The 12,161-nt window shown below is 34.6% G+C and overlaps 2 protein-coding genes across 3 annotated transcripts; both read right to left on the bottom strand.

Moving 5' to 3' along the window:
* Positions 1-2,155: 2,155 nt before the first annotated feature.
* LOC118040016 (peroxidase 11) lies at positions 2,156-3,792 on the bottom strand. Its single transcript, XM_035046883.2, has 4 exons — positions 3,490-3,792; positions 3,163-3,354; positions 2,879-3,044; positions 2,156-2,757 (listed from the first exon to the last, which is right to left on the bottom strand). Exons 1-4 carry the CDS (start codon positions 3,727-3,729, stop codon positions 2,333-2,335), a joined length of 1,023 nt encoding a protein of 340 aa, XP_034902774.1. The 5' UTR covers positions 3,730-3,792; the 3' UTR covers positions 2,156-2,332.
* Positions 3,793-4,908: 1,116 nt separating this feature from the next.
* LOC118040015 (uncharacterized) lies at positions 4,909-8,882 on the bottom strand. Of its 2 annotated transcripts, XM_035046882.2 has the most exons (3): positions 8,457-8,882; positions 8,247-8,371; positions 4,909-5,960 (listed from the first exon to the last, which is right to left on the bottom strand). In XM_035046882.2, the coding sequence occupies exon 3, from the start codon at positions 5,931-5,933 to the stop codon at positions 5,118-5,120; it is 816 nt and encodes a 271-aa protein (XP_034902773.1). In that variant the 5' UTR covers positions 5,934-5,960; positions 8,247-8,371; positions 8,457-8,882; the 3' UTR covers positions 4,909-5,117. The 2 variants fall into 2 exon arrangements, with proteins under 2 accessions (XP_034902773.1, XP_034902772.1); XM_035046881.2 differs by lacking the exons at positions 8,247-8,371; positions 8,457-8,882 and adding an exon at positions 7,067-7,201.
* Between the last annotated feature and the right edge of the window lie 3,279 nt (positions 8,883-12,161).

Consider the following 12,161-nt stretch of genomic DNA (forward strand, 5'->3'; position numbering starts at 1 on the left):
AAATTAATTTTATTTTTAATGTTTTTGTATTATTTTAATATGATAATATTAAAGATATTTTTTAAAAAATAAAAAAAATCTTTCACTGCAATCATCTCCACCTTTCATGGCTTTTTAATTCTAAAACGTTCTAACACACTTGAAGGTAGCGGCTGTTTGTTTTTTTTTTGTAGAAATCGAGTGTCTTTATTTTTTAAGATATTTTTTTTTTGATGTTTTTTATTATTTTAATTTGATAATATAAAAAACAACTTTAAAAAAATAATAAAAAATATTATTTTTATATAATTCTAAAAAAACATATTAAAAAACAATCAGTATTATATTTTCAAATATTATAATGGTGTTTGAGATTATAGAAGTTATTGTTTTTAAAATTATTTTTTATTTAAAAAAAAATATATATATATATATATATATATATATATATATATATATATATATATATATATATATATATATATATATATATATATATAAAAAGGACATCCTAGAAAAGGTCGAGGGAAACGATGGGAACAGATTTATAGCCTGCAAGTGAGAAGAAAAATATCACCATCGAAGAGTTTCTCTTCCAGCTTTTCATCTCGGTGCCAAGTCGTCACAGACTTTGAAGGGACTGCTCACGCAAGAAAAATAAAAAAGTAAAACTACTTTACTTTTGTTTTTTAAAACACATAATGAGTTTTGTATTTTTATATTCATTCATAACAGTATTTTCATTTATTATTCAACATAGATTATTCTTTGTTCTCCAGATTTTTTTTTTGGTAAATTTTTATAATCTTACCTACCTTAGGCAAAACCGACACAGCACTTTAAAAGGGTAATGTGGCCATTCTAAAAGATGTTAATAGTCAACTTAAATCAGATGGCTAAGTCATAATTTTGAAAACCAAAAAAAAAAAAAAAAAACTAATTTATTAGGTAGTGTTTGGTATTGATGGGCAAGAATTGTTTTTAAAAATATTTTTTATTTTTTAAAATTTATACTTAATATTAGCATATTAAAACAATAAAAAAATATAAAAAATAATTTAAAACAAAAAAAAATCAAAATTTTTAAAAAGTGCAATCATATAGCAAAAACAAACAACAATTTAATCATATAAGCCAGTAGAAAAAAATAATTATAAAAGAGAGTGATAATAAGAAAGTTACTATCTTAATTCAATAGAGTTCATGATTTAAATCGTGAATTTAATGGATTAAATTATGAAATTATAATTAATTTAATATGCTGACATTTTAATATTAAAAAAAATATGTTATCTCAAAATAAAATTAGAACTAAATTAATATTTTTAGTTATCTTTGAATTTATTAAATTTATTAAGATGATTGACTAATGTTATCAATAAGTCAGATTGAGAAAATTCAAAACTGACCCATTGAATCTAATTTAATAAAAATACTAAATAATTCTTACTTTGTTTTGTCAAACTTGTGCCGTATAGAGAATGAACTCCAAAAACCTAGAGTCATCCCAACCGTACAAGAACCATATATGGTGGTGTCGGGGATGGCCGGACTGGATATCCGGTGGGAAGGGACAAGCTGCCAACCTTTTCTAAAGTCAGGGAGTATACATTTCCAAGGAGAATCAGCTCTAAGCTAAATCACTCAGTAAGCCTTCATGTTCTAACATGCCCAGTCCAATTCTCTAAGAGTTTAGATTGCCCGGGCTTGGGTTCAAAACGTCATTCTCTCTGGATCTGGCAGCCTGAGCATTACCTTGAAGAATGAACCTGCCTGATAATTTCTTTCTTTCTTCACAGAACAACACTCTCATGGTGAGATGGTGGCAACCAAAGAATGTGGGCAGCAAAATATGACAGGAATTTCTACTATGTGAACATTTGTGACAAACACATTTTAATAGTTTTTGCACGAGAGCCATATTTTTTCCGTCGGAGTTTCTTGATCCTCTATTCAAGTCTGGACAAGATTATATTCTGTTTTTTTTTTTAACGGCATCCTTAAATTTACAAATTTTATGCTATGTTTTAAGAATACATTCTCATATAGTCACAATCCGAAGTTCAGATAGAATCTGTATGTTCTATTACAGATATATAATAACTAGTTTTCTGAAATAAATTGCTGGCTATGAGCTTTTTCACAGTCCACTTCAATAGGAAAACAATGGCTGGGCACGAGAAAAGGAGAAATAATATACCTTACATAAAATAAATCAAAGAGAATTTGAGCCTTAATATTAACCAATGGCTAATATTATTACATAAATAATCTGTGTTTTCCACCACTTGTCATGACAAACAAACAATATAAAACGTCCAAATCACTACCCGCGAGCCCGCAATTTGCCAGCTCATGTGTTCACAAATCTGCAGTTCGTCCTAATTTCTCCATTGACAAAGCTATCAGGATTTGTAATGTTTCCCATTTTCACCATGGAATCTGAGAATTGGTGAAAGAAAGCAATTGGATCATGGGCATACTTTATGACAAGATTCTTTGTTTCAAGTCCGAGTATGCTCGAGTACAGTTCTTGGTCTGAGTTTAGCAGGCCATCTCCTTTCAATAGTAGATGGTAGAAAGAGTTGTCGAAAAGATTAGGCGTGACATAGTCCATTGCTGACATGTTATTGTCCCCTCCTCCTGTAGCTGGGCACATAGATTTCAAGTTGTTAAGATATGTCTCAGACACTGGACTTCTATCCGAAGTTGCTTCAAAGTCCCCGTAAATCCTCGCCCGGAAATTTGCACAGTGTGCCATGCCAATGGTGTGTGCCCCTGCAGATTTCACAGACAGGAATGGATTTTAAATATTAAAAATGCAATGTTCTTGTGAGTTTTCAAGTAGTAGTTCTATGCAGGGTCAATGTCCCTCCCTCCCACCATAGGAGCATCCTACCTGAAAGAGCTACCAAATCAGTAACAGAAAGGCCCTGGTAAAGAAACTTGGTAATGATAGATAGCAGACCCTCATCTGCTGTTGGAATATTTGATGCTGCGAGCTCGAAACTTGCAGTTTTAGAATCTTTTCTTCCAACAGGAACATCCCAATATGGTCCACCAACCTGCCAATATTATAACTGGTTGAAAAGGAGAGGAAGAGACCGAATTTGCTCAAACTAGCAAAAGAATGAATCTATTCTCCTACTACTATTAGCTAGTAATGCTGAACAGTATTAGTACCAGAAGGACTGCATCTCTTGCTGCAATGGTGAGAATATCTGCACAAGACACTATTCCGGGGCACTCGGACTCGATCTTGTTCTTAATTCTATCAATGATTTTAAATCCTTCAAGAGAGTTTATGTTTGTTGAAGCTTTCTTTTCCCCTTGCAGGGTGATTGTGTCATCTAGCAAAACTGAGCCATCACATCCCTGCACCAATAATTGGAACATGCCCTATCAGTTGGCTAGATAGGATTTATAACTTGGAGTACTATTGTATATACAGGGAAGAATATTAGAGTTGCAGAAACTCAATGATAATGCCAAAAGTTGAGAGTTTTGAACCTGAACAAAGCAGTCGTGGAAATGCAATCTAACTATCAAAGCTGCACTGCGTGGATCAGAAATAACTTCACATTCCATCTCTTTCTTGACAATCTCAAACACACTGGGGCAGGTGGGAGCATAGTAGTCTAAAGTTAAAGGAGGGTCGCTTGCATGCAAGCTTCTGCCGAGGATGGAGATGATAATCAACATAGAAAATGGTAATATGGGAAGCTTTATTTCTTGAAGAGGAAACGCCATTGTTGCTCCTTTTGCTTTTCTTGAATGAAAGTAGGAAAGAGTGGGGGAGATGGATTGGACGGAGTGAGATATTTAAGTGAAAAGAAAGTAGATTTTTGCACTTTGCTTTTTGCATAGCAGTTCTGAGTATTTTGCATAAAGATCTCTATAGTCAAGAGAGGATGCAACTAATGTTGGCCTGGTTGGTGGGTGCTCCCATACCACAATCACCAAATAGATACTCGAGACACACCGAAAGAAGGGACTTGGAAAAGTCTGTCTTTGCCCTTCAAATTACATGAATGATTTGGGCAAATCAACAAACCTAAAACTGAACGGCTTATTACCCCTCATTTACGCATTCAACTTTCAAAACAATCTTCATATTCATCCCTGTTTCCTTCTCTTCCTGAACAAGTCGAGGCAATTGTGCATGACTAAATCCTCAAGAAAATGTGCCATCCATCTATTATTTAAAAACTTGTCGTAATCTACTTGGACATTTTAGACTGTTATTTGGTGTGGACTTCTCTGGTTGGATGGTCTGAATTTAACATGTGGGGATATTCTAAGATGATTGATGTGATTCTGGTAAATTGATTTTCATGACTTTGAAACTAGCACATGTAGGTGTTAGTTTCCACTCCATCTAGGTCAGCACACAAACATCCGTTTCAATCATTCTTGAAGAACAAGAATACCTACCTATTCTACCTTTCTTCATGTTATCTTGCTTTTGTAAGAGAGCCAACCAGGAAAATCAATTCCATCGTTGTCGCGGAGATATTGACCTTGTGATAGAATAGAATGATGAAACATCTTGGGCCGTGAACTGTGAATTCAAGTTTTCAACAATGGCTAAAGCCAGCGAGCGCGACCTGGGAGTGTTTTGTTTTTATGGTTTAGTTTTCCTGCGTTGGCACGGCACGGATTGGAGATCACAATATGCGAACTATGCAAGCACTGATTAAAAAAAAAAGTCGTTGAATCGGGTCCGGAGAAGATTTATTTTGAATAGCTGTACTTTTGGATAGGACAACATGGGAACAGCAAGAGCACCTAGCAACGATGCCCGGATCAACTGTGTCTGGGGCCTCAGTTACCATGAGACGCCCTGGATGATCAGTCTGTCCATGTATGAATTATGGAGTTGTGGTTTAATAAATTCCCGACATGCATTGGCTATACCGCAGCAAAATGTCCAGCAGAAAACTAACATGTAGTTTCAGTGCAAGATGAAAAATACAAGCCCTTCCGTCATTGTTGAAATTGGAATGATACAATAACAACGTAAGAGAAGAGAGCATATATGGAGGAAATCATACAATCTTACTGCTCGTGTCTTCCAAAATTCTTGTAAGAGTAAAGTATTGCTAGGAACTAAAGAAGCACTATAAACCTAAAACGCATCATGTATACATATCAGAATCAAAAGGATAATTCTTAATTGAACTGAACCTTGAAGATTCATCCTTGGAATCTCCAATCGAGCTCAAGTCAAAGCCATGCAACACATTCCTCTGCAGCAGAGACTTGACCATAGCCACCACAGAAACACCATGTTGAGGCCATGAAACACAAAGAGTTCCTCTGATTTTTCTCATCTGACATCTTGCCAACAGAGCAGCTGCCAAGCCATCCAGTACACTCCCTGAAGGAAAATAGTCTAAACCTTTCAGTAAAGATGAACCTCCACAACCATCATCACTCAGTCCTTTCCTCTCTGCTGATGTCTCCAGCTTGAAAACATTTATCTCGTCTGGTGCCAGCCTACCCCGGAAATTCTGGTTCTGAACTGAATCCAATATTAGAACCCTCTCAGGAATTATTTGATCACCAATAAGCAACTTAGCAACTGCAATGGATCTCTCAGCACTGACAGAGCACTGTACTGAGACAACGAGTGTTAAATTGTCAGCATCATTGAGAGCATAAATATTGCAAGACTTATCACCAAGTGAGGGCCCGATCGAGTTTGCTGAGAAAGGGATCTCAGGTAGTATGAGACTGCCGATTAGGGTCTTTGAGGATATATGGTGGAAAACATAAAGAGAAGGGGAAGATAATGCAATGATGAGGAGAGAAGGATGTAGAGGCTTATCAGGTTTAAGATTAGATAACAGAAGGGAAGGACATGAAAGCGGTGGTGATGAAGTTGCGAAGTTGTCCAGATCTTCCTGAAAGAACCTTGAAGAGGGCGGAAGCTCTGTAAGTACATCTCCCATCTCTTCCTTTGCAGCAAATCAAACAACCTGTTAATTGAAGTATATACACGATCAGTGTTGTTTGATTACAGATGTAAATGGATCGCTTACGCTACTTAGTTCACAAGTCTATCAGATTTAACAGCAAATCAAATACAAATAGCAAATATTACTCTTTCTCATAGCAGGTTAATGCAAGAGATAATTTTGGGCCTCATGCTTGCAAAAAAAAAAAAAAAAACTATGCTAAGTTGTTACATTATCACATTTGAAAATAAGTGCACAAATTGAAACAAGCACAATTGTACTGACTTAAAAGTATTTTATAGCAGCCACAATGCGATTGATGAAGATAATTCTCTCGCATAGGACCGGTAATCCTTCCATGTAAGCATAAATATAAGGTTAATCTATAGCAATACTCCAATAATAACCTTCCCGATACGGAGAGTATATTAAGTAGATCTTCATCCTCACAGCGAAAGATTCAATCTTTCTTACCTAAGAGTAAATATAGAGCATAGCAATGACTGTACTGACAAAAAAACTAATTACCTTAACATGTTATTAGTAAATAAATCACACAAACAATGGAGCATGTTTCACTAAAAGGTCCTCAAATCGCCCTTTTCCTCAAGGGTGGGCCGACGTTAACATTTCCGAGTGAAAATAACCATCCGACTTAGTACTAGTAAATTTTTCAGATAACAATTTTTTGGATTTAATAACGCCAAAAATAAGGAACCTCAACCTCCTTTGGGCAATAAATCCTAACATTCTCAGAGAAAGAAGTAATACTCAAAGTACTGCAGATATGAAAATAAGAATTCCATAAAAACACATGCCCCTTAATATAAATAGGCCATAATACTAAGAGAAAGTAATTACTTTTCAATTACTATTTAGTAGCACAAAAATTGACGAACTTGAAATTGCTACTCGTCCAAACCCAGAAAAAAAAAAAAAAAAAAAAAAAAACAATCTAAAGCTAATTGCCGATACCCATTACGAGTCTCATAGGAAAAAGAAGCTCTAAACCAAAATAATTGAAATTCTTGCATCCATATAATACCATCACTAGCCCGATAATCGAAAAAAAAAAGTTACCGACTATGAAGAAGATCGGGAAGAAAGACAAGGGCAATAAAGCGTACCGAAGAACGATGTCGTCAAGGAGGCAGAGAAAGCTGATCAGACCGTTAAACCACTTGCTTTCACTATCTGTCTTGTAGTTCACACAAAGTATTACGTCCTGTTATTATTTGGTAATTGCTTCTTGCCCAAGCTTGAATTAGAACTTATAAAAGCCTTTTTGGAAACCCCAAATTAGTCCCTATTCTATTTACCTCACTGACAATTGAGTCCTAAATCTTTTGATTTTCTCAATTCTATCCCCAAACATAATCATTGTTAAGAGAATATTCAATCTCCATCCATCCACTATCAATGACAGTGATAATTTTTTTCCGACCTCCCTGATTCTTCAAGATGCCCAATGAACTTAACCAATTTGTCTAGTGACAAAAACAATTTGAACACGAAGGAGCTAACTTTAGACAGCAAAATATAGCAAGAGTAGTAAATGGAAGGGCAGATATGCATCCAATGTCAATGGAGAAAAAAACATAAGCAACACCCCCTAAGAAACCATAAGGAAGGGCAAAAGGCATGAGAAAAAAGGCAGGGTACAATGGTTGAAACTAAGCTGCTAAATTTCCTTTCCACATCAAAATCCAAAGCAGGAAAAAGTTGTTCCATCTTGTCCATCACATGAATGACAAACTAAATGAATAGGAAGGATGTAAGTATAGCAAACATCGTCAAAAAGCACAAAAGAAACTTATGAAAGTCCAGAATCCAACATAGCAGCCAACATCCCGTGGAGAGCATGCATAACTGGCAAAGGAAGACAAATGCCGCAGATGTGACAACATTCGAAAAGTCTCAATCAAACCTCAAACAAACTTAAAGTTTATCCCAGCACAACACAAAATGTTTCATGATTACTGTAGCTAAAATGCACGCTTAAAAAAAAAAACAGCCATCCATAAAAAGAATGGGGAGGTCGCCATTTACTAAAAAAGAAAAAGAAGAAGAAGCTAAAAGAGGGTGATCCGATCCAAGTAACACTAAAAATCATTAGAGATTCCAGGTGGTCTAGTTGGTCTAGTGACAAGATTTAAAGCTAAAAGATTTAAATGACTTTCAATCAATTTTTTTTAAATACACGAGCTAAGATAACTTTTAAAAAGATATTAAATAACGATGAACAAGCTTGCTTTTGCATTAAATACTTGAATATTCAGACGTGATTGACCTTGAGGCAGAAATCACCTCGGCTGTGAAAGTTCTAGTCTTGTACTCCAAACTACTATAACGCAGCCTAAAGTCTCAAACACATGGCAGAGATCCAAGATGGCATTCAACAAGCCATTTGCTTTCTTCTGAGAACCGAACACCTAGAGAAAACAATAATGGTAGTAAAAACAGGCTGAAGGAAAATGGCTTTGAAAATGACAGCTCAAGAACTTGGGTAAAGCATACCTGCCAAACCTTTCAGGATAAGCAATTACCATTCCTTCTTACTCGGCTAAATCAGGTTTTTTGGCTTCACTACAATGCATATGTTCCACGAGCCTTCAAGCTGCCCCTGCGGTGGATATGCAGGGGTTGGAGAGCTCTTTCATTTTAATCATCGTTGCACTTCAACATTCTTTTCTCCTCAATAAAAAGACCATTTGTAGCAAGCATACTCCAAGATAGACATAACCCACAATCAAAAGGGTGTATTCTACAATAATTTGCAAGTTTTGGCTGCAAGCACTGCAGTTGATTTCAATCATGGTGCATTCATTTAGAAAGGGGGCAAGAACCCAGAGAGGATCTTACCTGTTAGCAATACCACATGATTGGCTTAATAAAAGAAAAAAAAAAGGAAAAAAGAAATTGAGAAGACTAAATGAAAATAACAATTATAAGCATGAAAAATTGTAAAAGAAAAGAAAACCGAAACAAAAGTTCTAACACTGCGAAAGTAGGAGTTGAGAACTGTTTTATTTTGACTACCATGTCATCTCACGAGCATTTCAAAATCAAGAGTTGCTATCGAGAATTTATACGTTCAATTAACAATTCAAAAGTGGGCCTGACGGGCCTACATTATATAACTAAAGAGAGCGCGTATAGTAAACGCAAGGCCCGTAATTATATAGTCCCCCACAGACTATGGTGGGTCAATCTTCTGAAAGGCCAGATTAAAAATAAGGCCCACTTCATAATAAAAGGTTGTTGATGTTCCATCCTCTCTACAACTCAATCAATCCAATCAAATTGAATTAAAGTGTTATATTTATTTAAAAATATTTAAAAGTATAGTAGTGATTATTTTTATAAAATATTTTTTATTTTAAAATGTATTAAAATAATATATTTTTTTAAAATTTATTTAAATCTCAATATATCAAAATAATCTGAAAATATCAAAAATATATTAATTTAAAATTAAAATTAAAAAATTAAAAAATTTTTTTTTTTAAAAAAAATTTTGAACTGCAGTATCAAACACGTATAAGTGCCGTACATATATAAAAAATCCAAATCGATTAGGAAGCTTTCTTCCTTTACAAAAGCACGTGTCAGGCAACTTAAGCTTTATTCAGTTGTAATGTGGTGTCTATTAAGTTCAAGTACATCATCGTTCAAGACATGCCATACACATAAACAATTTAAAAACCAAACCCGACAATGTCGAATAATGGAGTAAGAGTTTTCACTGTGTTTGAGTAGAAACCCGAGGGGAAAAAAATCCCCATAAATAGAAAATAAGAAGCTCCTCCAATCTCTCGGTGAGGTGAAGAAGTGTGAGCAGCTTATCCTTCCCTAATGGAGAACTTTTTCAAGAGTATAAATCAATTTGATTAATTACATATGTTTCCAAATATCTCAAGTTTGGGATGCATATGTTAATGAGATTTTGGACATAGTGTGTGCTTTGTTGGCATAAAATTCTAAAATAATATTTAATCCTTAGCAAGTATCATACGGATTTAAATTAATTAGAAAGGGATGCGTAATTGAAAAGGGAAAAGCAAGCCAAATTTTAAAAATACTTTACAATATTAGTTTAAGGGTGTTTTTGTTGCAGCAAAAAACACAAGTAAAACACAACAAATTCATATTTTTATTGTTATGTTTTTTGTTTTAGCTGTGGACTCATCACTAAAAACAAACACAACAGCAAAAATAAACATTTATAAATAAATAAAAAAAAAAAAAGAAGCAAGCCACTACTCAACTTGGATGTAGCCTGATCTTTAATTAATGTCTTTCATTGAGTAATTATAAGCCGAGCCATGACATATTTGGTATTGTGATGTAAGTTATTTTTTAAAAGTAATAAATTAAAATATATTTTTATTTTTGAAATCAACACTTTAAAATCATTAAAAATATTTAAAAGTTATTTTTAAATATATTTTCAAACAACAATAAAAAATAAAGCAACTCCAATCCCAAACACTTAATAGAGATTTGAGCAATGGTTACCTCTCAAAATTGTACAGCATGGTGAGACTTGAGAGGATAGCTCCGCCGCATGGCTGCTCAGCTAGTAAGTGGTCCCATGAAATCATCTGTGCAAGATCATTTCAACGCATAACAAGAGGATCAGAAACAGCAGAAATTTCATAGAGATTGTGGGGAGGGTTGTGTGTGAAATGACCCGATCTCCCAGTCTATCAACGATGTAGCACGTGACTCCTGAATAAGGTGGGCCTGCTTTATCAGAGGGCGATCCTTGTGGGTCGATGGGCCATTCTTGAGGGTGTAGGGCCTCTCTTGAGGCCTTCAGGCCAAGTCTCGCGCCCGCCAGTTGCTTTGTTCTATCGAGGGCGATCCTTGTGGGTTGGTGGGTCATTTTTATGGAAATTGGGCCTCACGGTTAGACTTTGAGTATGTGTATGATACAGTTGAGTGTTTATAATTTTTTTTTTTTTTTATGTAGAGCCCGCACTAAAAACAAAAAAAAAAAAATACATGCAAAATATACTTTTGATGGTGATGTTTTGTTCATTAAATAGTTGTATATTAAAAAAAAAATCACTCTTAATCACATTACACTCCCAAACACATTTTAAGAATCATGGTATCAAGTTTTTTTAATTTTTGATACCAACTCATAAAAAAATCATTAAAAAATATTTAAAAAAAATCAGTTTAATTAATGCCTTTTAAACCAAAAATACTTTAAAAAAGAACTAGAAAAGAAGAAGCAGAAACACTATGTGTTGATAACTCATAACAAGTATAATTATTATTGCTCGAGCCTTGACATAATTGTTGTTTAATGGTTTTAACCCTTTTTTCTTCAATAATAAATGACACTTCACTTTCTTTTTTTAGCGTAGATAAGTTCACTATAATTAAAACATCAGCTCACATCTGCACACTAGCTATTAAACACTTGGGATGTTTAATGGTCATTTTCTGTCTCTCGTTTTGTTTTTCAGAGCCAATATTGGAGATGTTACCATATTTGAACATTTGAGAATCTGAAGATGTGCTGCTTGAAAATATTGAATTTGAATAATCAAACCAGAGAGCAATTATTTTAGCAATCTCCAGAAGCATTTAGATTTCGCTTTTTTTTCTTTTATCTTTTTCACTGAGTTGATTTTATCACAACTCAGCTTCCTTGATCTCTTTGATTTCCAGCTCCGACGTTTAAAAAAATTGACTTTAGAAAATGTAGTTAATTTACCCTAATATAAGCTAGCTAGCGCTGCTGCTTAGTGATTAAAAATAAATGCATGATTGGACTCCAATGATTATGGGAGTTTTGCACTCGTATTTATGGCCTAAGATTTGCTTCTACTTTTGTTGGAGAGGAAAAGATTTAGCCCAATTTGTTTGATAGCGTGGAATGTTGACCTTCACCTTTACATCATTTCAAGTTTAATTCTACCATGGCTACGATACAAGAAGATTTCCTGTGTGGGAATATCCTTTCAGATATCCTACTTTTCTTTTTCCGGTGCTTCTCTTTCTGTCTTTCTTTTTTCTTGGTAGGGCCGCAGGGAATGGTCGTCGCTAGCAAGCTAGGAGTACCATGCAACTTTTCCTCGGGACTACATGTTCATAGTAACTTTGCAGCAGAGCATTATCACCATCATCGTGGTTCTATGACAAAAGTAATATATACTGGGATCAGTTTCCATTAAAGACGTCGTAAGTTCATAACAGATTCAATGT

This window comes from Populus alba, chromosome 8 (assembly GCF_005239225.2).
Source record: "Populus alba chromosome 8, ASM523922v2, whole genome shotgun sequence".
Lineage (NCBI taxonomy): Eukaryota > Viridiplantae > Streptophyta > Magnoliopsida > Malpighiales > Salicaceae > Populus > Populus alba.